The 27,185-nt window shown below is 39.1% G+C and overlaps 1 protein-coding gene and 1 pseudogene across 3 annotated transcripts; both read right to left on the bottom strand.

Annotated features, from left to right (window-relative positions):
* Positions 1–1,405: 1,405 nt before the first annotated feature.
* On the bottom strand, positions 1,406–3,897 carry LOC146381284 (peroxiredoxin-like 2A; annotated as a pseudogene). Its single transcript, XR_014801032.1, has 5 exons — positions 3,500–3,897; positions 3,263–3,354; positions 2,335–2,475; positions 1,992–2,156; positions 1,406–1,865 (listed from the first exon to the last, which is right to left on the bottom strand). The product of XR_014801032.1 is annotated as a peroxiredoxin-like 2A (transcript).
* Positions 3,898–4,440: 543 nt separating this feature from the next.
* dydc2 (DPY30 domain containing 2) lies at positions 4,441–9,046 on the bottom strand. Of its 2 annotated transcripts, XM_084937245.1 has the most exons (9): positions 8,978–9,046; positions 8,585–8,747; positions 6,882–6,974; positions 6,457–6,627; positions 5,942–6,226; positions 5,636–5,788; positions 5,186–5,332; positions 4,863–5,018; positions 4,441–4,566 (listed from the first exon to the last, which is right to left on the bottom strand). In XM_084937245.1, exons 2-9 carry the CDS (start codon positions 8,729–8,731, stop codon positions 4,537–4,539), a joined length of 1,182 nt encoding a protein of 393 aa, XP_084793371.1. In that variant the 5' UTR covers positions 8,732–8,747; positions 8,978–9,046; the 3' UTR covers positions 4,441–4,536. The 2 variants fall into 2 exon arrangements, with proteins under 2 accessions (XP_084793371.1, XP_084793372.1); XM_084937246.1 differs by lacking the exon at positions 6,457–6,627.
* Positions 9,047–27,185: the final 18,139 nt, after the last annotated feature.

The raw sequence follows: 27,185 nt of genomic DNA, 5'->3' as shown, positions 1-27,185 counted from the left end.
AACCAAAATCCATTACTAAACATCTGACTAGACCTAGTGATACACCCATGACTGGCCCTCCATGCAAAAACACAAATAGGCTGCTTCAGTACAATTTGGTTGTGTTGGGAGGCGAAAAGTCCTGACCTTGAAATATCCAATATTAAAGGTTTTCAACACAACTCCCACAAACAATACTGAATAGATCTAAAAATGTGAATTATATCTCTAAACTGAAATGTAGTCATGTAATTTTCCTCTCTGCACAGGGCTAAACCAAGTTTCCTCGCTACCAGAGCCACAGCTCCACTCCTCAAAGCATATACAATGCATTTTATTTAGGTTTTGGGTAATGTTTGGTTTTTAAATAGACAGTAGACCCCTAACTTACTTGATATTCTTTTTTTCCAAACATTTCTCCCCTTAAGTTCTTCAGACAAGAACAGGGGGGTGAATATCTGTGAATATTAGCGTAACCAGTTCCTCCAGTGAGAGGGTTCTGACTTTATCAAGAATAAGCTAAAGTTGCTACAGGTAAAGAGACACATTAAACACATCCCCTTTCAGGATTTAAGAAAGCTGAATGGGAACAGAGTCAGTCATCTCAAGATGGGTAAAAGACTTCTTTTGAGAAACAAAATACTAAAAAGGTAAGCCTAATACAACAATACAGCACATCAAAATACTAATTAAATACCAAATCCAGAATCCCTGCATAATTAAAACCGACCTAAGCAAAACTCCAGTTTCCAAAGAGCAAATTTAACATTTCATGTCTGAAGACAATATTTTTGCATTTTATTCTGGCAATGTAGCTCTCCATGGTGTTTTTCAAAAGGTACAGATGTCTACACCCAAAACTAAATTTGTAAGACTTTAACACTGTGTAGCAAGGCTGTATCTAACCAATGCTTTTCAATGTTTGAGTTTCATAAGTTTGATTTTTACCCCCCCCAATCTCCTGAGCTTATCCAGCAGATCAGGTTGTGTAACCTGCTTTGTAATTGGTTTCTAAAACCAACACAAGTAGATTACAAAACATGTTTTAAAAGGACCACAGCCTTCTTGTCAAGTCAAGCTCATGTCCCTCTAGGCAGATGAATATCTGCAGTAAACTAGAATGCTCATATTTTATAGTCTTAATAAAAATGTTAAAGGGAAAAAAAAAAAAAAAAAAAAAAAAATAGAGCAACATCCAGGAGAAAATGAAGTCTTTCTGAACACAAGACTCAAAGATGCTTTCTGAACTGTGCTTAGTACAAAGTGACTTTGATAGTTCTCATAACTTAATAAGACAGCACTCACAAGACTTAACCTAGATGATGATCTTGGCTCTGAAAATGGTTCCACCCTCCACCCACCCTGGTATCAGTCCAGCTACTGAATAACTTCAATGCATAGAGAAAAAACAAAAAGAATACAAATCTGCCGAGCACCGAAATGTATTTTATTGTTCAAAAGACTAGCCTCATTACTTCCAGGACAGCATAGTGGTATCACAGTTTTAAGAAAATGAGCATTAAGCATCAGGTCTGCTTCTTCTATAGAGTTTAAAGACAGGCCATCATTAACACACTCACTCTTAAAAACAGTCATACTGCAAAATGCATCCTTATCTTAAACAGACAGGCAAACTATCAAATGTACAAATGTCCTCATTTGAAAGAAATTTTGTCTATACCATATATTTAGACAATGCTGTAGATTTTATGTTATCTGAAAGGTGTTTGTTAATTTTATGAGATGTTCAAAAACACGAGTAATACAAAGAATTATTTCTTCTCCAAAGACTGTAGTTCCCGTGGTATTTTTCTGACAGCTTGGAGGACATCTTCAATGTTGACTTTATCTCCAAACTCAATCTCTCTGTGTTCCAAAAGTATTCCCTGCAGGACCAACAGACAAGAGATACTAAACATTTTCTAGTATGATGGCTTCACTCTTCTTAAGAAATTTGTATTGCAATATATTAGAACCATTCCAATGACATTGAATTAATGTGAAATTTTTACCTGCTGTCTTTGCCCGATGACAAAGACCCCACCAAGGACAAAACCCTCTCCGAGAACATTTCCCACGAAGCCATTCCTGAAAGCCCTTACGCCATTCATCCACACTCCAACACGCAGGAATGCCAGGAGACCCAGCTTCCGCTCACGAGGCCCATAAAAACGTCTCTGCAAGCATATCAGAATGCTTGGTTAATTCATGCAGAGCTAAAGGGATTTTTCACACACCCTAAATGGGTCCAAGTGTATTTGGAAGCAGTTATGCTTAAAAACAGGCCAAATGTAGTTTGCAGATAACTTTTGACCATGGTAGAACAGTTCATTAGAGGAAAATAATAAAGTTTACCTTTTCATCCAAGAAGACTTCCCCCTGAAAGTATGGCCTGAAGTTCTTGACCTCTGTGCCGACATCTTCCTTTACAACAGCGTACAGAGGAATCCCGAGTTCATCCAGCTGAGGTTTCAGAGAGGACAGCTCTGCAGCTTCCTGCAGCCAAAGAGCATTAAGAATCTTAACAGCTAGCAACTACGGTTACAAACGGAAAGGTACAATTGAGGGGTCATGTTGTATTTATTAAATCCACACTGCCCATATTTTGTGTGGTAAGCAGGGATTGTGGAACAGTACTTGATTGTATTATTACAGGAGGATTATGACTTTCTGTTAATTCAACAATCTAAATACTTATTTGACCACACTTAATTTTCAGGCCAATTTCATGTAATAGAGCCAAGTCAGGTGGATGCACTGCAATTATGTGCCCTCTCTGACGGGGGAAAATAAAATATACTGAGACACTTCTGGGGGCGAGGTGAGCTACTGATTTACATATACATCCTCGTGCCTTTCATAGCTTAGATTTAGAGGATTATAACCACACCAGGTTAAAATACTCCAGAACTACCTCAAGTTTATGCTATGCAAATCCACACTCAAAGGTTCAAGTTACAAGAGGCAGACATATGTATGTAGGTACTTTATATGAAGAAAGACTGAACTTCACAGCATTTGAGAGCCACTTTGCACCTCCAGTGCAGACATTTTCATAGTTTGTATCATTTTAATCACCATACCTGAACTGATACCGAATGTTTGATGTTGTACAAGTTATCCATTCCCTTATTCATTCCCCTATGTTGCCTTTTGGCTACAATTGACAAGAAATGGAAAATATGTGTATGGCAAACTTTCTCTTTTGTGTAGCAGGCAAATCCAAAAGGCTTAAAGTAATAAGCCAATAGTTTATGATAGCCAACTGTCACTGGAACAATACCTCTCTGCACAAAAATCATCCAGGACGCCGGACTGCCATGATAACTGCTCCAGACTTTTCCCACAGAGACTTGGCTTTGAACGTCTTTATTTCTACGGAAAGAGATTAGGTGAAAGGGTAAAAGTTCAGCAACAGGCTAAATGCGTAACAAATCCCAGCTGGAAGGTAAAAACGATTTTAAAACAAACTATTTTTATAATTGCATGGTTTATTTCGGTAAACACAGATATGACTCACCTCCCTTCGTGGACTTGAGTTCAGCCTCCTCTAAATATTTGAGAGTTGCTTCCAGCGGCGGTGTGAGAAATCTGTCAGTGAAGAAATTCATTACACCGGTAACGAGGCCACCGATAGTGGCCACAACATTGGTTACGAGTTCCATTACAGCCTCTTTTTGCAGCCCGTTCTTGATTAAAGCATCTCAGCTCCGCTGTTGTTGCGCACTCTCGACCGCGCCGCGTTCAAACGCGCATTTAAATTCCAACTCCAGCTGATCTGCCAGCGTTTCCCAAACCCAGGCTCTCTTGGGTGCAGATACTGATCAGATTGAATACAGCTGTATTTCATCAGCGACGAGAAGGGGAACGCAGATGCGGAAACATTCAATACAAACCAGTCATATGCACCAAACGTTGCCCCTCCTCCAGGCTAAAGGTCACTCAACAGCCTGGAAACTGCAGCGTCATCCAGTCGAAATGCCAGCCATGACGAGAATTACTTTGCACGCTTACACAATCAAGCATTTCTATAACAGGATCAATAAAAGCTCATGCAAACTTATATTATCATTACAACTAAAAAAGCTAGTTACAGTTTCAGCTATTGTCTGCTCTAATATGGGTTGAAGCAGACTATCACATTAAAGGTTTTCTTTATTCGCTTGTATGTCACTCCACATTCCGTTAGCTCTGCACAAAGTTTGAGTTAAGGCTCATTTTAAATTCACTTGCTAAAAGGGGGGGCAGTTTATGTGGAATCACCTTTAATCTCAGTTTAACATGTGGATGTGCCATTGGGATTTCGGACACTGCAACGTGACTGGAAGCCAACTGTGCTACTTACACAAGTGTGATGTGGAAACAAGCACGTGGACTGGGTTGTTTTCATAACTTTTAAAAATGAGGGGATCTTTAACGCTATGCAAAAACAAAAAGGACAAATGAATAAACAATAATAAATTATGTTGGCTCACTATTTATTGTGTATTTTCTTATTCACACATTAGTAACCATTTATGATTTCAGCTTCGGTAAAAGCTCGGACATGTGATGTGATCAAGCTTGGTCTTCTTCCTCTTCTTGGTCCTGAAAAGCAAACAAAGCTGAGTTACAAATTAATCAGTATTAAGAAAAACAATATATCACACTTGTCAGAATATAGATGTAGACACTGATTCTCAAACACAGAGACACTGGAAATGGTCCCTAAATGACCAGAGAGTGGGAATGATATTCCAATGATTTAGAAAAAAATTATATTTTATTTCACTAAAATTGAAACTGGATATTTTGCAATTGCTAGAAACCAAACATATTTGCTGGGTGCTCTCAAGAAAAAGTTTGAGAACCAATAGATGAGTAACGCTTTCCCTCAGGTCAACCTTCTCCTGGGAGTCTTCCTCGTTAGACGGAGACTTTTCAGGTTCCTCCTGTGAACTCTCAGGTTCCCCACGCTGCATCATTTCCTCTGCTGTTACCTCAACCTCAGCTGGAGGTGAGGAATCAGTGCTTTTGCTCTTCGGTTCTTCATCACCTGCCTGAGGCCAGAAAAGTTCTGGTTAAGCATTGTTTTATTATTTCCAGCTTTTGAACAGACCTTTGATTCTGAAACCCAAAAGTGCTGCTTCCCCTGGGCAAATTTTCTACTTCAATGTTTAAAAAATGAGCAAAGTATTAAAGGGAATTCAAAAGAAGGTCATGCCACCTTTTCTTGGTCCAGGAGAATTCCTGATTCCTGTGCCTCCTGTTCAGATTCAGATGTCTTCTCAGGTTCGATGTTCTCACTCTGTGGAGCTGAAGCTGACTCCACTTGGATGGCATCTTCAGGTTTGCCAGTTTCTTCTTCATGGGCCTTATGGTAAAGGAAAAGTAAAGCAGATTAGATTATGGAGAACATAATAATTCTGTGTTTCTACCTGTGCTCAGTCTGACTGTGTTGTCTCAGAAAACTCTTGCTCTTCTCATCTTTATTTGTGTTCCTTGTCTCCTCTGTCCTCCCCTGGCCTGAACTTTAACTCATTTCAAATCTACCTCACCACTCTGCTGATCTGTCCTTCATCTTTTCTTGTACTTGAGCCTGCACCTCTTGCCTCTTCGATCTGAATATGTGCCAAACTGAATCCTCAACGCACAGTCTGCATTTCACCCGCTTCACCTTTTCTGTGTTGTGAGAGTCAAGGTCAGGAGGACTTTGCTTGCTGTATTGATCTTCTGTTTCATTTGATTTTGAATCACTGCCATCTTGTGTGAGAGTTGACTGTAGTGGGCCAGTCTTCTCAGGTTCAGCACTTACAGATTGATCAACCTCCTGCAAAGCAGATAAGAGCCACAATTACTAACTAAACTATTTTAGCACCACAAACAAAATCAAGTTGTGCCATTTCTTTCTTGACAGTGTTTGACCCCTGTTTAATGATATTTCTTACATTATCCAGGCAAATACGACAAAATTTCTCCTGACCTTATCCTCATCTTGGTCACCTTCCTTCTCTTCCTTTTGGCTGGTAATTCCTTCCTTCTCCTCCTCTTCAGTTTTTTCCTCAACACTGTTCGTACTTGGCTCTATTTCTGTTTTTTCTTGTATTTGCTCCATCCTTGTCTCCACTTCAGTTTTTTCATCAGGCTTCTCTTCAAACTCCTCTTTGACCTCTGTGCCCTGCCCCTCAGATAGGTAAGAATGACCGGCCTCTGCAGGTTTTCCTTCAGGTGGCTCTGGACTGGTTGCTGCTTTATCTGTGATGTCCACCTGGCAGATCTCAAACCATTTATAGTCAGTGATTTGTAGTTTCTTTCAAAAACCATACGATGCAAGTCATGCAGTTTAGAGTGAGCTTGGTAGACTGACCCATCACCAAAGAAAAAAAAACCCAGAAGCACTCATGGCTCAAAACCAAAAACAACAGAAATGAAAGGGACAATCAGAAAATATCACAGAGATTGCCACCACCTCCAGAAGCACTCATAAATTCTTATCACCTCCTTTTCAGTGACATTTTCCTGCACTTCAGTTTGGCGATCTTCTGCGCCTTGCTGGTTTTCCAGATTCGGTGTGTTTGATTTCTCATCTTGTACGGGTTTGCTGTCCTCAACGGCTCCTGTTGTGGCTGCGGTGGGTGCTTCAGAATCTGTGGGCTTGTTCTCAGAGAGCTGTCGATGTGTTTATGTTATATGCTTTTAAACGATTTGCTTAAAAGTATTTTGGAGTAATTGGAAGCAAGTGGAGAGGATTGAAACGAAAATAAGCAACTGGTCATTTTAAAGGATAACAGGAGAAATAAGAAAACATCTCAATACATACTAATTTTTTTAAATTTGATGTAAGAAACACAAACAAATGTTTGGTTAGATTAAAAGTTTTGTGTTTTACAAGTAGTTTGCGACTCCTCCCAGGTCTCACTGACCTTTCGCGACTCCTCCCTTAACTTCGCCTGGTGTAACTCCTCCTCTCTGGCTTTTGCCTGCTCTTTCTCCAGGAGTGCCAGTTTGGCCTTTTTCTACAAATAAAATTGTGGTTACAACAAATACGCTTCTAACTATGCTTACATAGCTTACAAAAGCTTTCACCTAGACCTTTTAATCCTTGTAATCCGAAAGTGGCTGTAGATCTCTATAGGCATGCAGGGATCTGTTGGTACTTTCTGAGTCAAGGTAAAAAGGTGACTGGGTTTTTGTTACCTTGGCTTTTCATTTTTCAGCCTGAAAAGCTTAGACTGTCTAAGCCTCTTTTATCCTTTATATCAGCCCTTAAAACCTATGTAAGGACAGAGGCTTTAAGGCACTAGTAGTGTGAAATAGTTTCACTGCTCACACTTTAACAGCCAGTGGAAGCTTCCAAGAGCTAATCATCTGTTTCACTGTCAGCTGTTGTTTACTACAACACTTTTGTAGTTATTATGGTGCTAATTTAACTATTTGGATTCTGTTTAATACTGTATGCTGCCACATAAGGCTGATGAATGCTAATAGTGCGACACTGTAAAATACTCCAAGTGTTTACTCCACTGAAAATAATTTAGATTTGAGCACTTGTAGCTTCTTAAACAAATGACACTAATGCTTATTTTTAGTTACAGAACACAAAGACATATTTGGCTTTAAATTGTGACACTTGGAGTGGGAATAAAATTTACTCAAAATACTTTGAGGGCTTCTAAGTTGGACAGTTTTCAGATTATAAAGGTCAAATTTAAGTTACAAAGTACAAAAAAAGAGAAAAGAACCCCCCCCCCCCCAGCGGATGTCCCAATGTAAGGAAATTAATTTTTCCAAATTTTCCAAGTTTATCAACTGAGGCTGAGAACAATACAACTAACAGTGGTAGGACAAATACAAAACAATGAGTTATAAATGTTAACGGAACCTTCAGTGTCTTTTGTCTAAAAAGACGAATAATTAATTTCCAGTTTTAAAAATTGTGGAGATGTCACCAAGCCAAACATCCATATCAAAACAGACAGCAGAACTGCATTAACTCGGTACTTTTATTTCAAAATAATATTGCTTCTGATGATCACACCAACCATTATTTTGTAAGTTAATGGTGTTGCACCTGTTATTATACAGCACAGGGCTGGTCTCCTAAACACGATATGAACAGAACCACAGCAGCTCAGCCACAGAGCAAAAGTCACCAACACTATGGGTTAGTAACTGCAGAGGTCTAAGCTAGACCTTTGGCGTTAACGACACTAAAACCACAATTTAATTCCCAAACTTACAAGGTTGTCATTCACGTTCGCTGCACTATGACAAAGGCTGCGCCTCATATTAAATAATAGTCTAATCATATTAGACAATAAGTTGTGCATGCTACCCCCTACTGACAGGACAACAAAACAGCGACTATTATCAGGGAATTTTTTTCTTCCACGATGCCGATTCTCAATTTTTTTTAATTGTGGCATTGACAATAATCTTGAGTCTCCAACACTTATAACAAATAACCAGAAATATATGCAAAAATTAGATCTGTCTGGCTTTCCCCCCTATTAATGCCCCGATTTACTCATCTTTTGATTCAGGTATTTTTTCTGACTGTGTTGTCATAAAATAGCATGACTTGTAAACTGTAACAGGTGCAGTAATGAATAAAAGAAGAGCTCACCTCTGTTTGGTATTCACGGTTTGAGCTGTACTTGTAAAGCCAGTGAGCCAGATACAGGATCGGGTTCACAGGTCGCTGCTCGGCCACTTCAGCCAGGCCGTCCGCCAGGCACTGACCCAGGTTTCTTTTTAAATACTCCGAGTCCATGCGTATGTTTTCCTGTCTGAATATCGGAAAAACATCATTATATTAACAACTAAAGTGAAAAACGCATGTATCACTTTTAATAAACAGCAAGTAGCGTCGGAACAGGAACTTTCCCAGCAAATAAAACATTTCGGTCGTTTTTGTTTTGTTTTTTTCTGTTAGCGGTTAGACTAAGCGCTTTTCTCTTCTGTTTTATAAATGTTAGTTTCACACAGTAACTAAAAAACGACAGGAAGACAAACAAACCTATTTCTTCCTGAAAGTCCGTGTGTAGTGGTTAGGGCTCCATGGTAACGGTGTCACATTATTAATCTTCCCCTCAGTGTTTTGAATTAGCCAACTTCTGACTGCTACTGCTCTACATAGCGCAAGTGTATTCTCCCAGTACCTATACTGATATTTTTAACCTATAACTGCAGCTTATGTAGTGGAGAACAGTGTGTTATGATTTATGAGTTAATCATCATACATTTGCAAATTTAACACATTTTAACAGCCGCTAAATGACTGTAATTTTTTACTTAATAATAAATAGTTTACACAACAAACCACGTCACGAAACGTGTATCTGGAATTGTAGAAAATCTGTAAATGTACCTGTCTCTAAGGTACCACGAGCCAAATTCTGTTGTTTAAATGTGTTATAGGCTATAAATAAAAATATGTATGTGACAGTCAACACAAAATGCTTTAGACATTTTTCATAGTGCTTGTTTGAGGTGTTTTTTTCTTTTCTTTTTAATTTTCTAAAAAATAATTTATTTAATACAATTCAGTGGGCTGACCTCAGAGGATAGAAACTGAGTATCGATCTTACACGACTATGGATCTGATAACAATACCAGAACTGGCATCAATACAATCGATATCAATACTCTTTTTCTTTCAGCGTTTCTTTTATTTGCTGTAAAAGAATTAAGTAAATATCTGCAGCTACAGTTTTACTTCATAAAGAAAATGTATAATACATAAGGATAGGTACAAAATATAGAGAAACATAGAGTTGTGTGAAAAAGTATTTGCCTGCCTTCTTTTCTTTTCTTTTCTTTTATTGTACATTTGCCACATTTACATGTTTCAGATCATTAAACCATTAAACTAAAATATATTGAAGAGTTATGAGTTTCCTATCACTGTTCACTGTAATCCTGTAATTTGCAATTAGAAAACACTTTGGTGACTAAACTCAATTATTCATAAATAACAATTCTACAAAATAATAGTAAAAATAATAAAAACATAATTCAAAAGAAAAAAATGTAAATATCAAGATGAAGCCATATACATCAAGCAACATGAAATGTCCTGAAAACATTATATATAACTGTGACATTAACGAGCGTTTAATAAGTACATTATATTTCTGATAATGTGCAGCAACCTAAAACTTAGCTACTTAGATGCATATCTGCACATTTCAGACATTGAAATTTGAGTTGCAGTTGCAGTTGCAATGCATAGATAAATGCATTTATTTTTGAATTCTGTATGGTGATCTAAGAATGTGACTCAGGTACCTTTATGATAATTCAAATGGCTTCTCAGACCAGTAACATTAAGTAACATTGCAAGAAGAGCGAAGTCAGACCTCTCTCTCTTGGCTGAAGAGCTCCCTCTGAACACCAGACCCAGTGCAGAGGACTGAACATGAGAGGCTTTTTTTTAAACATATAATATAATATGTAAAGGTTTCCAGGAGTTTAATTTAGTGAATGCTTTATTTAAAAGCATTCTTGTTTTAGTGACTCTGATCATAATGTTTCATGGAATAACCCTGCTGGTTCCTATTTTGGTACAAACAGCTTTGCCTTTAATAATTATTTAAATAAAGACACTTCCCATTTTGCAACCATAATAAAACGCTTTTGTCTGCAACGCACAGCTGTGCAAGGCAGCAAAGCCACTTTGTGAGTTTCGAGAAATGAAATCTGCAGAGAAATGAAACTATAGCTGTCGTGGTATGTGGGCTTCGTTTTGTTTTGTTTTTTTGCTTCCTTAGTTTATAGAGTTTAGGTTTATCCTAATGGAATAATGGTTGTGTTTTTGTGATTTTTTTTGTTTCTGCATTACTTTTCTTATTGCTCCTTTTATTGCTGATTTGGTCACTTCCAAACTAAACACAATTAAAATACTAAATTTCAGGGTTCTAAGTAAAGTGTTTGTAAAGTAACACACGGGGGCAGTGTTACCTCACAGCAGAAAGGTTGGATCCGTATGTGAACTGAATGGTTGCAGGGATAGAAATCATGTTCAGTTATGCTTCTCAGTCAAACGGCCATGGTTTTAATTTGTATAGAATATAAAGGACTTTTGTCCTTTATATTTCCCTTCTGTTTGTTTTGGTTTTATTTTGCAAAATGGGTTTGTGTATTTCAGTTTCATTGTTAAAAATGTTAGCTAGTGGGTTTTTGGTACCATGCAGTGGTTGTCAGGAGGAAAGTATTAAGAAAATCAAAGGAGATATTATAAATCCAAACCACCACACTTTGCAGTTAACTGTTGCTCAGTGTTTGAGAAAGTTCAGTTCACTCTAATTTTAGGATCTTTTATTGCATGGGGGGGAATAGATGGTAATTTTGCAGCACACACAGGAGGTGCAATGCTGCCTGAAGATGACTCCATCATTAACTGGATCTACCAAACTCATACCCAAGGTGTCAATTAATACTAAGTTATGTTTAGTATGTAACCCAGACAAAACCGTTTTATCATCTAAACTTAGCCAGCTAGTTGTTATAGACTAAACTTTACTAGTGAGTGGAAGTAAAACTTAAATGGAAAGGGGAAAAAATGAGTACAAAACATAAAACTCCCAACAGGACATGACGCAGGGCCACCTGGCTGTTCACTCTGGAAAGTGTCCCCTTTAGACTCAGTTTTAATGAACATGCCATAAAATTGCTGGACTGTCTTCAATCAACCCCAAGTCCAACTCATGCTGGCCAGACATGAGATATGAGATGTTTTGTCACATTTGGAATATGAGGTGTTGTTATCTGGGTCATAAAGTATCCTGCTCATTTCACCACAAACCAAAAATAATACTGTGAAATATTCATGGTAATTATTCTTTTTTAAAATGTGTACTTCTTCATTTTTTCATTTATTAGTAGTCAAGGATTCAAGGCCTTAAGTTGTATAATTGACAAACAAAATACAACCTGAATCACTGATCAAACTTTTAAGCCAGATCTATTTAATCATTTAGGATTATTTTATTTTATATGCTGCTCACTGTGTTCTGAAACTGAGACAGTAAGCTGGCCTGAGGGAGAGGAGAAGGTGGGAAATTTGTAGCAGGCTCCATTTCCAAGAAACCAATGATACCCAGTTAACATTTGTAATCGCAGGTATCATTTTCCTTGTATAATCATACTACACACCTTTCAGCCAAATATAGCCTTCACATCGACATGAGGGACTTTCACAATCAGGCCCTCTGACTGCATATGCGGATGATTTTTAAACCAAGTGTGTTGTTTGTATAATGTGACCCTCCATAAATTTGATAAGAGGTGACATCCTCATATTAATATTATTGTCATTAAACTGCGGATGCAGGTTTAATTTGAGTCATAGACATGGGGGAAGCACATTTACTAAACATTTGATACTTTTCATACATAGATTTTTAACATCAGCATAATACATGTTTTGATTTTTTTTTTTTATAAATAAAGAAAAACACTAAAATCGGTGGTAGTCCGTAGTAAGTCCTTTACTTCTTTCATGTCTTTTATTGGGGTGCAAAGACATGTGTTTTAGATACTTAGGTGAGAACCTTAAATCTATAAGTATGTTTTATTCGTTCAAATATTCTTTCAAACATTAAATTGGGGCCATCGAGTGGGTCCATTCAACTGAATGTCTTTAAAAAGTGTGTTTTGGAGAGAAGCTGGACATACAGAATGGTAAACCAAACTGCCAATTTACTCAGAGCAGCAGTTTGATTTATAACCCTCGTGCTTCTTTGTAATGGCAGTAAATTATCAAAAGTGGTCAAAACTGATGCACATTGTTAAATACCGAACTGTTGACATCAGAATGGCCTGATAGGAAGGGGAAGGTGTCCCACTATAAGTGAGTTCACACAGGAGTTTCATCCATTATCCTCACATCCCACTTATTGATGCAATATATTTCTATTGGCTCCAGTCTGTAAGGATGGTATCAGCCGCACAGCTGACATAATAGCTCATAGTGGAAAAAGTTATTGTAAGAGAAAGTTTGAATATAGATGCTTATTATTTAGGCTCATAAACATCTGGGAAAAAAATTAATCCAGATTTTCAAACTGTACATTTGTTTTTCTCGTGTACTAACCTGCAAAATATGCTCATGTTTATTTCTGAAATCAGATAAATGGATTACAAACATACAAGAATACTCAAATACAATAAGTTTAACACCTCTGATTTAAATATTTTATTGGTGAACAGAGCTGAGATTTTAAGTTTTTTTTTTCTTTTCTTTTCTTTTCTTTAAATTCAACCAAACACCTGCAGTCCTGTTTTCAGGCTATGTTTAACTCCTCTGTGTTTATATCAGCACTCTCCCAAGTGCTGATGCAAACGTATTATGCCACCAGAAAGTCTTAATGTGCAGATTTTTCACATTCTGGCAAAACCTAAAACTACTTCAGCTCTCAGTTCCTTATTTTTATAATGCTCAACAGATTATGCTCCAAAACTTTTAGGTGAGAGGAATCATGCGCTCATGAGTCCGTGCTGGGGAGAAGAGACCGTCGTGCGCTCCGTTCATCTGCGCTGCCGCGGTTCTTTTCTTCTCTCTGCCACAAAATAATAGTAATCGAGTCTCACGCTCGGAAATGCGCTCAGGAGCGACCAGCGGTGTGGGAACGGGACGCGATTCCGGTACCGAAGTGTCAAAGGTCTGATTTTACCTGCAGCGACTCCTCCGGTTTCACTGCAGGACGCCACACTGCGCCAGCAACAGCTGCCCTGCAGCCCCGCACTGGAAGGAGAAGAATTGCGTTCTCAGTGTAAGACTTGAAAGAAGACACTGTTTTATTTTTCTATTTTCTTGGATTCTGTGGAAATATTTCTGTTCCCGTGCAAGGTAACGCACCACCTGTATTCTGTTGCCTTCCATGAGCCTGGAGGTGGCTCCTGCATTAAGTTCAGACTCGGAAAAAGTTGCCTGTCTGGCTGCAGTTTCGGGAGGGGTTTGATGATTATTTGGCGCTGTTTGGTGTCTTCATTGGTTGTGAGTTTGCTATATTTGCTCCCTTACTTGAAATTAAACGGACAAGTTTGGTATATTCCAGATTTTAAGATGAGGGCAGTTAAGCTATTCTTTAGAATCACTTGAGTTTATGCTCTTCTTATTTGGACTGGGGTGAAACCTTCACAGTTTTCTGTGGCTGGGTACTGCGTACTTCCACGCCAATCAAAAAACATAAATGAAAAGCTTTTTGATAAGAGAGGCTTTGGATTTGTTCCAGAAATACACTGTAATTGAGCTAGACAGATTTATGGCTTCACAAAAGCTTATTAAATATGTGTATGAGGAAGCATGTGGTTGTTCGTGTGCATACATAAGCTGTGACAAATTATTTCATTGCAATGTTATGCAATAGTAACGCAGGGAAAGCGTATGTGAACATCACAACAGGGCCGTTTCTACACCTGGGAGGTGAATATCTCCCATGTGGCACGTAGCTGCAATGTCCAGTGTGGACACTGCAACCTTCTCAAAACCCCCACTACGCTTCCTCTTGCAGAGACAGGGTTGTATTTTTAGCTCATGTCTTCATAGCAGATGGGCAAGATCCTGTGATGCTGTGGATGCTCCTACCCAGCCGTTTCCATTAATCCATGCTGCCAAAATCAGAGGTGCAGGACTATACATACAGCCTGGCTCCATGCAGGCAAAGCGGCGTCAAAAACCCGGAGGCTGGTGTTCCTGTTAGAGGCTGCCAACAATGCACCTGCAGATCTTATGTAACAGCTGGACTTACACAGTGGAGGCCAAGCAGTAGGATCAGTGCAACTTCCAACGTGGGTTGGGACCTCAGGGGGCATTTTTTAAACATTTTTAAATTTTATTTTCACAATTTTAGTTCATATTTAAATTTAAAAATACAAAGTTGTAGTTTCTGTTCTGCATTCTTCCCTAACCTTCTTACTTGTGACCTGACATATCTGGTGTAAATACATATGTGTGTTTTTTCATATGCACAAAATGGAAATTTTATGGAGAGATCTGTTGGCTTCTTCTCCACGAGTGTGTTTGTGTGTCTTGTATCAGATGTTCTTGGACGCAGAAGGTGTCGGTTTTGAGTTACTTTCACCAAGTAAGACCATGTGACTGCCTGGCCGGGGCTCTGTATTTTCCACAGTATTCAAAAGGTGAAATAAGGTTAAAGATAAGTAAATATTTTTTCTAAAAAACATGATCTAATTTATTCAGCTACCTGATGCAGTGTATTTGTCTTTAAAATATTGTTTGTCTTTGAAATATTATTTAGTGAGATGGTTCAAACATAGGCAGCCCCTCATATATAGGTCTCTGTTGGTGTTATGGTTATGATAATAGCTCCCCCTGGTCCCACACAAGCTGGATGGAATATTCTCCATATCACTTCCACATGTAATCTACTCAGATGTCCGCTCACTGAGTGCAAAGGCCAAATGGGTCAGTTTGAGACCACAAAAATCTGTTTAGAAAGTTGTATCAGACCAGAGGACAATTTTACAGGAAGAGAGCTTTCATACCACCACCAATGCTGAGAATTCCCTCTTGACAATGCATGAATTGCGCCTCTATCTCTGGATTTGTTTGTGATATTTCCTTGGTGGCGTCAAAATGATGTCTCACAGTTTTTCTTATTTCATTTTCATGTGTTGTTGTAAGATGAGGTGATATGAAATGTCTAAATTTGCCTTATCACCTTATGATAAAAAAAAAAATCCATCAGAAAGTTTCTAAATCCACAATCAGAATCATGCAGTGCCATCAATAAGATTATGAGTAATCCCGCCTGACAAAAATAAATAAATTAATACATACAAAAATAAAATACACAAACGAATCATCCGTAATGATAGAAATAACTGTAACTCTTTTTAACACAAGCTTGCTTCAGTAGTGATCTCCTGCTGTCACAGCTGCGATGGCAGGCTGTGTGGAGTGTGGAAATTAGGACCCAAGATGCAGGCACAGCCTCTGATGTGAGTGATGATGGCAAGTGCAGAATCTAAACTGGAAAAAACTAACAAAAGCAAACTTGAAACCTTTAAATGGCAACATATGGAGACTGGGCAAAACACAAACAAACCAGCAACAAGCAGGTAAAAACACAGGGCTTATATACACACAGAAACAATCAGGGAATGAGAAAAAGGAGGGAGAAACAGCTGGGGTAATTAGACAAGAGGAAAGACAATAAGGGAAGCGAAACTAGAAACACTGACAAGAGACAAGGACCTTCAAAGTAAATAGGAAAACACACCGACTGAACTCTGGACACGTAAACTTAACATAGACTGGGGAGACAGAACATCGGAACCTGAAACGTGGGACAGGAGAGCACAGAGAACACTAAACACTGGGAATAATCACAAACAACCCAAAATAAACAAAACCAAAGAATATTAATAAACTTAAAACATAAACACGGAGTCCACAGACTCCAGACCGTGACATCTGCGTTAGCTCTAAGACTGACTTTCTCCACTTGAAATCTCATATTCTATTAGTATCATGATGTTTTGAAGTCGTCACCATCCAGGAGCTCAAACATTTATGTAAGCAGTCGCTGTAGTCAGCCAGAAGCACATTATTAGGCAGTTTTCTTTAATGAAAGTCTGGATTAAAAATCTATAGCTATTCAAGATCTCTGTCTAAATAAATAAATAAATCAGGGTAAATTCCCAGATGATTAAATATGCAACTATTTTGCTGGTAATAACTGAAATGAGTAAAGAAAATGAACAGCCTATTTATGCAAGATAATTCATAATTTTATTGGGGGGTTATATTGGTTGGGGGGGGGGGGGGGGGGGGGTCATAACCCCCCTAAACCCACTGGAAATTACCCCCCTGCTATGATTTGTCTGTTGGTATCCATGCACTGTGGTTTGGTTTGAGCATTGCGAGAGCCACTTTAGATGTGGTATTTGGGCCAATTTGCACTTGTTTCTGCCTTTTCTACATCAACTTGTATTGGAAATAACTTCTTGTAAAGAAAAAGTAAAAATCTTGGTACCGGTTGATGATTACAAATATAAACTTATTTAATGCTACAGTCACACAAGGGAAAATAGACTGTAGACCTTAGCATGGCTAAAAGTACTGTGACTGTGTCCATTGACCTTGTGATCTAATTTGATCTGAAAGAGTTACTTTGTAGACAGGGACCAGATTTGATACCACTCTCGTCTATGTAGCCAGTGCATTAACCAGGTGGCAATCAGTTAAGTCTACTATTGCAAAGAGATGCAGTGCAGACAAGTTGTGCTCATTGGCACAGACTGACTAAGATTCATTGAGCTATATGTTGGCAAGCTGTCTTTACAAATTAGATGGCAGTTATTTGCCAATCTGCCCTAGAGGTTGAGGGTGTAGCATGCTTAGACCCATTACTGAAGAATAAAGACTGAACTATATAGGAGGCATTTATCTCTGAGTAATGCTGTTGCACTTTTTCCCCTTTGTAGTGCTTCTTAAACATTTCTATACCTTGCATCCCCCCTGAAATCTATGCCTATGGCAGCGTGAGAATGAAGTCTCACATCTTTTAGAGCTGTGTCCCGCTGACTGTTCATTTCTCTGTGCGCCTCGGATGACTGGACGAGGGGGTGGAACAGCGGTAATTTTCAAAAAGACATTCTTATGCCAGATGATCTCCTCAAGCTGTTACAACTCTTTTGAGATGATTATGATAAAAATTGGACGAGAACAGCCCATATACGGCATTTTAATTTACCGTCCACCTGGGTCTGCTGCAGCTTTTCTGTCAGACCTACAAGAATTTTTAACTTCCACGATTAAACTGGGCAAGGTCATCATTGTTGGTGACTTCAACATTCATGCAGAGGACTCATCAAATAGTACCACTAAGGAGTTCCTGAGCATTATGGACTCTTTCAACTTTGTTCAACATGTATCAGGTCCTACTCACACAGCTGGGCATACTCTGGACTTGGTCTTCACCTGTGGTGTTTCCCTTGACCACATGAACTTAAATGATGTTTCTTTTAGCGATCATAAGTCAGTCTTTTTTAATGTATTATTCAATTCAGAGTCTCTTCCTCAAAGTTTTATTAGGCGCAGGCGCTTTGTTGATGACTCTGTCATTTTAAAGTTTTCTTCTCTTTTTAATTTGAAACCTTCTTCTGACGAGGTTGACATCCTTATTAATTCTTTTAATGAACACTGTCTTGCCATTCTTAATCAGGTTGCTCCTTTCAAAACTAGTCATTGCACTGTTAGTTCCTGCACACCATGGTTAAATAATCAAACCCGTGGTCTTTGACGCTCCTGTCGAAAAGCAGAGCGTCTCTGGAAGTCCACTGGGCTGGTTGTCCATCAGGAACACTTCAAAGAACTTCTTCACTTATATAATGAGTCAGTTAAAGAGGCCAGATCCTCTTACTTCAATAATCTCATAAATCGTCATAAAAATAACCCAAGAATTCTATTTGATACTATCAATAGTATTGTTTCTCCTCCAACTCAGCATGCTGTGTTACTTTCTGACGAAGACTGTAGCACTTTCCTCAATTACTTTGTAAATAAGGTGATGGACTTGAGATCCAAAATCTTTTCAAGTGCCTCCCCTTATGAAGATGCCCCTTGTTGTCCCGGGTCATTTACTTCTTTTTCTCCAATCACACTCAGTGACTTAATTGCAGTAATAGGTAAAATGAAATCCTCATCATGCTCCTTAGATATATTACCTCCCTCTGTCCTGTCTGGGACTCTCACCAGCATTGGTCCCACATTACTATCCATCATCAACAATTCACTGAGGCAAGGCTGTGTTCCGTCTTATTTTAAACATGCTGAGGTAACCCCTCTGTTAAAAAAACAGAATTTAGATCCTACTTCCCCTAGTAGTTATCGTCCTATTTCAAGATTGCCATTTATAAGTAAATTATTAGAAAAGATTGTAGAAAATCAGTTCAGGTCCTTACTATGCCGATTGCAGATTTTTGACCCTTTTCAGTCTGGCTTTCAAAAGCAGCACTCTACGGAGACCGCTCTCTTAAGGGTCTATAATGATCTACTAATGGCATCTGATGCAGGAAATTGTTCCGTGATCATTTTGCTTGATCTTAGCGCTGCCTTTGACACCATCGACCACAAAATCCTACTCAACAGGCTGAAGGTTCTGGCTGGTGTATCTGGAACTGCCTTAGACTGGTTTTCTTCCTACTTATCAGACAGGACTTTTTCTGTTAGGACTGATAGGTTCTCCTCTAACACTGCTGCCCTAACCTGCGGGGTTCCACAGGGTTCAGTATTGGGTCCATTATTATTTTCTTTTTATATGCTTCCTCTAGCTGGCATTATTCAGTCTTTTAGTGACCTGTCTTATCATTTCTATGCCGATGACATTCAGCTGTATATGTCCTTTAAGCCTCATCAGCTGGATAGGCTGTCCACCCTAGTCCAGTGCTTAACTCAGGTTTCTGACTGGCTTTCTAACAATTACCTTGTTTTAAACATGAACAAGACAGAGACCATGATCATAGCTCCTCCTGATCTATATTCTAAAATCAGTCAGGTTCTTGTCCCTTTCTGTTCTTCTGCTAAGCCAAATATTCGAAATCTTGGAGTAATACTTGACTCTTCTCTGGGCCTTGACTCACACGTAAAATCTCTGTCTCGTTCCTGTTTCTTTCATTTAAGGAATATTTCTAAATTGCGACATATGGTCTCCTTAGCTGAACTGGAAAAAATTGTCCATGCATTTGTGTCATCGCGTTTAGATTATTGTAATTCCCTGTTTACCAGCTTGGATAAATCATCTCTTTCTCGCCTCCAAGCTATACAAAACGCAGCAGCCAGACTACTAACTCGCTCTAGCAAGCGAGCTCACATCACTCCTATTTTATGTTCTTTACATTGGCTCCCAATAGATTTTAGAATTCGTTTTAAAATTATTGTTTTAACGTACAGAGCACTAAATGGCCAAGCCCCAGATTATTTATCCAAGCTTCTCACAAAATACACTACTGCTCGCTGTCTCCGCTCACAGACTCAGAGTTTGTTGGTTGCTCCCAGAACACGTCTGAAGACGAAAGGGGACAGAGCCTTTCAGTCTGTGGCACCAAGGCTGTGGAACAGTCTACCTCTACAACTACGTTTGGTTGACTCTGTGGAATCCTTTAAAAAACAGTTAAAAACTTTACTGTTTAAACAAGCTTTCTGTTGACCAATGCTTTTTACATTTTTATATTTTTAATTTACATTTAAACTCTATATTGTGTATATTGTGCATTTTGCTATTTATCGTACTGTTTATTTTAATCTCTGTGTGCAGCGCTTTGTGACTACCTGTCTATGAAAAGTGCTTAATAAATAAACTTACTTACTTACTACTACTTACTACATACAGTAACACCACAGGGAGAAGCAACAGGTGCAGTTTCTGTTAGTGTGGCTTTCTGTGAGAGTATGAAATATATGGGTAATTGGTGGATGACAGTGTGAGAGCAAACTACAGTGTTGTAAGTTGACCCCGTGAGAAAAAAAGGGAACAGGAGGATGGCAAATGCCAAAGGATGTGTGAATAAAGGTCCTTGTTTACTCTGTGGTGCTGTCATTTATAATTACACAGCACTCAATTATGTGCATTGAAGGGACTGAGATGTCTGCTGTGTGACCACAAGATTTGTCTTTGAACTCCAAGCTGCTGTCATGCTTGTTTGATGTGACATTTTTTTTCCCCTCAAGATCTCATTGCTCTTCTGATTATGTTAGCAACTTGAGGATTTGGTGTTTGATTAACCCTCTCAAAGGCAGGCATTGCCGATTTGCAAGTTAAAAACTAACAACCTGATTACCCCACATACATACAGGGAGTGCAGAATTATTAGGCAAATGAGTATTTTGTCCACATCATCCTCTTCATGCATGTTGTCTTACTCCAAGCTGTATAGGCTCGAAAGCCTACTACCAATTAAGCATATTAGGTGATGTGCATCTCTGTAATGAGAAGGGGTGTGGTCTAATGACATCAACACCCTATATCAGGTGTGCATAATTATTAGGCAACGTCCTTTCCTTTGGCAAAATGGGTCAAAAGAAGGACTTGACAGGCTCAGAAAAGTCAAAAATAGTGAGATATCTTGCAGAGGGATGCAGCAGTCTCAAAATTGCAAAGCTTCTGAAGCGTGATCATCGAACAATCAAGCGTTTCATTCAAAATAGTCAACAGGGTCGCAAGAAGCGTGTGGAAAAACCAAGGCGCAAAATAACTGCCCATGAACTGAGAAAAGTCAAGCGTGCAGCTGCCAAGATGCCACTTGCCACCAGTTTGGCCATATTTCAGAGCTGCAACATCACTGGAGTGCCCAAAAGCACAAGGTGTGCAATACTCAGAGACATGGCCAAGGTAAGAAAGGCTGAAAGACGACCACCACTGAACAAGACACACAAGCTGAAACATCAAGACTGGGCCAAGAAATATCTCAAGACTGGTTTTTCTAAGGTTTTATGGACTGATGAAATGAGAGTGAGTCTTGATGGGCCAGATGGATGGGCCCGTGGCTGGATTGGTAAAGGGCAGAGAGCTCCAGTCCGACTCAGACGCCAGCAAGGTGGAGGTGGAGTACTGGTTTGGGCTGGTATCATCAAAGATGAGCTTGTGGGGCCTTTTCGGGTTGAGGATGGAGTCAAGCTCAACTCCCAGTCCTACTGCCAGTTTCTGGAAGACACCTTCTTCAAGCAGTGGTACAGGAAGAAGTCTGCATCCTTCAAGAAAAACATGATTTTCATGCAGGACAATGCTCCATCACACGCGTCCAAGTACTCCACAGCGTGGCTGGCAAGAAAGGGTATAAAAGAAGAAAAACTAATGACATGGCCTCCTTGTTCACCTGATCTGAACCCCATTGAGAACCTGTGGTCCATCATCAAATGTGAGATTTACAAGGAGGGAAAACAGTACACCTCTCTGAACAGTGTCTGGGAGGCTGTGGTTGCTGCTGCACGCAATGTTGATGGTGAACAGATCGAAACACTGACAGAATCCATGGATGGCAGGCTTTTGAGTGTCCTTGCAAAGAAAGGTGGCTATATTGGTCGCTGATTTGTCTTTGTTTTGTTTTTGAATGTCAGAAATGTATATTTGTGAATGTGGAGATGTTATATTGGTTTCACTGGTAAAAATAAATAATTGAAATGGGTATATATTTGTTTTTTGTTAGGTTGCCTAATAATTATGCACAGTAATAGTCACCTGCACACACAGATATCCCCCTAAAATAGCTAAAACTAAAAACTACTTCCAAAAACATTCAGCTTTGATATTAATGAGTTTTTTGGGTTCATTGAGAACATGGTTGTTGTTCAATAATAAAATTATTCCTCAAAAATACAACTTGCCTAATAATTCTGCACTCCCTGTATTTTATGAGTTTTTTTTACTCAGAAGTACCACTGCAGGACTGGGTTGTGCATTAGCAACAAAAAGTTTAATTTGAGCCTGAGAGGGTTAATGGTGGTTAAATGAAATGTATTTACTGTCTCTGAGTATACAGCACACTCTCTATCACCATCTGAACTCAACCTGCCCTTGTGATAAAAGCCAAAAGCCAGCTGAGTTGGTTTCCAGAGGCGAATATTGGCAATTGCATTCCCCAGCCATATAATGTAACGAAGAGGTATCTACATTACCCCGTCTATATCCTCAGCTGGAATGTCTCAGGTCACACGGTGTCCACTGACATGCAAGGTGATATATATATTACTGTCGGGGAAGGCATCTGAAATCCGACATTCCCTCTCTCTTCCTCTGTTTCCAACTGTGTCTGACAGCATGGAGGCATGGTCGTGATGATGTGTCTTAAGTTTTACTCTCAAGATAAAACCAGTGGAGGAAAGGACCTGTCAAGAACTATATTTAATAAAATGATAAAGAACTTATAAAGTATGATAAATATTAATGCAACTATATTTTAAAGGCGAGATTGTACTTTATATTCTATTGGATTAATTTTATTTATTTATTTCTTCTTCTTCTTCTTCTTCTTTTTTTTTTTTTTTTTTACAAATACCATACCAGGTTTTTACTCTGGTCAATTTTAATAGCTAATACTTTCAAGAATGCATTTCAATAAATCCCATTTTACTCCCCTTTTTCAATTAAACCAAAACCTCACAAAACATGTCAATAGTCCAACAACCCCAGTTCCCAAAATGTAAGATAAGATAAGATAAGATAAGATAAGATAACCTTTATTAGTCCCACACGTGGGAAATTTGTTTTGTCACAGCAGGAAGTGGACAGTGCAAAAGTTATGTAGCAAAAATTAGAATACAATAAGAATAAATACAGTACACAACTGTACAGAATAGAATAAAATAAAATGCTATATACAGTAGAATAAAATAGAATAAAATACACAACAGGATAAAAATAGAATACAAATTCTATATACAACTGATTAAAAATACAACCATGTTAGAAAAGAGTATTGCACTTAGTGTTATTGCACCTGTGTGGATGTGTGTGTTTGATCAGTTGGAGTCTTTGTTGTGGAGTCTGACAGCAGTGGGGAGGAAAGACCTGCGAAATCTCTCCGTCCCACACCGTGGGTGCCGCAGCCACTGAAGGAGCTGCTCAGTGCTGTCAGAGTTTCCTGCATGGGGTGGGAGATGTTGTCCAACAGGGATGACAGCTTAGCCACCATTCTCCTGTCACTCACCACCTCCACTGGGTCCAGAGGGCATCCTAGAACAGAGCTGGCCCTTCTGATCAGCCTGTTCAGTCTCTTCCTGTCCCCGGCAGAGATGCTGCCACCCCACCAGATCACACCATAGAAGATGGCTGAGGCCACCACAGAGTCATAGAAGGTCTTCAGGAGTGGGCCCTCCACTCCAAACGACCTGAGTGTCCGCAGCAGGTACAGCCTGCTCTGCCCTTTTCTGTAGAGGGCTTCTGAATTATGAGTCCATGTGAGGAGCCTTTGTAAAATGTAATGATTTGCAAATCTCAGGAACCAATATTCACAATAGAACATAGGATAAATGTCTCAAATGTTTATATTGAGACATTTTTCTGTTTCATGAAAACAAATTTAATGACGGCAACACATCTAAAAAAAAGTTGCAATGGGGGCAACAAAAGACAGGAAAAATAAGTGGTGGTAAAAAGAACCTGCTGGAGGAACATTTGGCAACTAATTAGGTTAGCTGGCAAGGGGTCAGTAACATGACTGAGTATAAAATATAGAGAGACTGTTTTTCAGAAGTAATAGACAAGGGTCAAGGGTTTTGACAAATCAAAACTTGAAATTCCTTTTGGAAAACATGGATACCACGTCCTCTGGACTAAAGAGGAGAGGAAACATTCGGCTTCTTATCAGCTCTGTATCCTAAAGCCTGCAGAAACAGAACAGCTTCCTTGTAGAAAAGTCGAACTACATGTGTATTTTTTGAGATGTCTTGTTTTCAATTTGCTACACCGAATAAAATGTGAAAAAATTACATTTTACACACTGTCCCAACCATTTCAATATTTGTTTGACGCTGAAAGCAGAAACCTTCTGGTGCTAAATTGTTGACCCTTGCCAGAGGATTCTGTGTATTTTCACATATGCTGCATTTATCCCTTACAAAAATATCAGTGTCTGGTTGAGACCAAGTGCTAACCATTCAAAAAGCCATTTTGTTTTAGTAGTTGGATAACAGTTCCACTGAATAATTATTATTAGGCCCAAGCACTCAAAATGTCTCCAGTATTTTTCAAAACAAAAAAGAAAAAAAGTGTTTCAAATGTCTGTATGGCTTCTGTCTCTAATTAATCATCTCAAGACCTCTTTTACTTATCAGGTTGCCCTCAGAAGGTAACCAAACCTTCTATTAGTAACCACCAATTAAAACATTTGGACAGTTATCAAGACGGCTCCTCGTTCTGGGGCTTATTTTACTGCAGCAACTTTGATGTTAAAGACCTACTGAAAACTAAGTGATTTTAGATTTTTACTTTTACTTAAGTACAGGACCTGATTATTTAAAACAGTGAACCAAATGCTTTCTTGGTGCTTAAACTCAAAATTAGACAGGATTTTATTTACGGTTTGTAAATGGTTTATTGAGGAGTAAGCTATCAAGAATCTCCTTTGGCTGATACAGAATATCGCAGGCTCTTTCAGTGCTGGCTCTTTCCTGTGGGGAAACACACACTGATATTTGCAGTTTAAAAAAATGGTGATGAAACGTATTACTTACCTAACTTATGAGGGAACAACCAACTCATGAAGACTTTTTTTTGATACTGAAGGACCTAGCTCTTTTTTTTTTTTTTTTAAAGGACATTTGCTGGCTTCAGCAGTTATAGAGTGATGTAACGCAATCAGGAAATGTTCCCCATAAGCCACGTAGAAACACATCCAATCTCACGATGTGTATTTTAGGGTCGCGAGCAGCGAGGCCCTCGGGGTCCAAAATGGGGGTTTTGAAACGGGATGATGAGAGAGGAAACTGGCGCTAAGAAGGGGGTGTGAAGGGATTACTGGGTAGGTGCAGATCTGCCCAACTGAAATAGCCTGGTTTTATAGGTGAATGGTCATAAATAAAGGACATGCAGACCAATTTATTGGTGTTATTTCAGGGGACCACAGAGTTAGTCTGGTTTGTGTTTTGTTGTGATAAGGAGCAAAGATGGTGATAGGGTAATGAGTTTGATGAGTGATAGGGTAAAGATGGTAATGACTGAATGAAAGAACGAGAGTCTCAAATGCCATGCGGCGGGATAGTGGGTGGGTTTGGTAAGGGTGCAGACGTGGAAGCTTACTGTATATTTGGGGGCCTTGGGTTTAATAGAAGGTAGAGAGAAGAAGCGTGGTAAGATAAGTTGGCATGCTGTCCTGTTTATCGGAGGGATGTAAGGCGCAGGGCAAAGACTCAGCCAGGAAGGAATGAGCAGAGTCATCGGGCTTCTGTAACACGACGCTCCGTCTTGATTGCCTGTAGCAGCTGGGCAGCCACCGTATCTGTGCGAGCGTGTGCGTGTCTTCACTTGTGTGTGAATGCAGAATTTTATGTTCGAGTGAAGTGGTTCGAGCAAGTATAACTGCACGTTCACGTCTTTGATCAGTGCATCAGTCTGTTTATGCCATCATGTTGACTTATGCATGTGAACTCAAGAACCTTTGTACAGTCTTCTTTGCCTGTTTTGGTGATTTAGTGTTATGTAATTCCTTCTTGTGCAGTCTTTATTTAAGAAAATCCAAACTTTTGGTACTTGACTTGTAGACAGTGTGTTTCTCAGATTGTATTAGTTATTCTTTTCAGTTTAAGGCTCACCTCCCGTTATGCTTTGTTGTCCTCCTTGAAATTAGCATATCAAAGCTAAAATAACTGTATATTAATATTGTTGTTCTTGGGCAAATTCCTAAGGTGAAATGTTTATTTATTCTGTAGGATGCTGATGTTATTTGTCTTATTCATTAGTCATATAGAGACATATATTTCATTTAATAAATGATCAGCACAGTGGGAGCTAACTTTAGCTCCTCCAGACAAAAGTGATCTCCTCTGGCTGCTAAACACATCAAAGGATGTAAGCAAATGCTGCTTGGACCTGATGTGAAGCGCCTGCTAAGGTAATAAGTAATCCAATGTAGACAACTAATGTCACGGTGTCTTTAGAGCGGTGGGAAAGTCCAGGACCCTGTCCTAAGTCTGTCATTTTGCTACCATATGGTCACTTTTAACTGCTTGTGGTGCAGTGGTGGGTGAGGAGGGTGAGGTGAGGGGGCAGTGCTGGGCTGAAGATGTAAAGCAGAAGGTAGAGGGCAGAAATGAGAGATGGTGAGGTGTTTGGACACACATTAGAGCAACTAAGACCTATAATTAATTCTTTGTATTTAGGACATATGTAGAGAAATGCAGGGTGTGTTTACATTTGGCTTCAGATCATCATAGGTTTATGTGCTTTAGCAAAGGTCCAGCCATTTCCTATCTTTGTCAGTAAAATGTACACAGCCTAGATATACCTTTGCTAGTTCTGGGTTGAACCCCCTTTTTGCCTTCAGAACCACCTCAGTTCTTTATGCCATGGATCCAAAGGCATGCTGAAAACCTTTCTCAGTGATTGTTGTCCAAATTGAGGCAACCACATCACACAGTTGTTGCCGATTTGTTGGCTGCTCATGCATGAATGAATCTCCTGTTTCACCATATCCCAAAGGTGCTCTGTTGGATTGAGATCTAGTGACTGAGGACGCTTTTTAGAACTCATTGTCATGTTCAAGAA

The sequence above is a fragment of the Perissodus microlepis genome, chromosome 8 (genome assembly GCF_051167445.1).
Source record: "Perissodus microlepis isolate ML-2025 ecotype Zambia chromosome 8, ASM5116744v1, whole genome shotgun sequence".
Lineage (NCBI taxonomy): Eukaryota > Metazoa > Chordata > Actinopteri > Cichliformes > Cichlidae > Perissodus > Perissodus microlepis.
The sequence above is the reverse complement of the archived record's forward strand: the minus strand, read 5'-3'. Positions and strand labels throughout refer to the sequence as shown.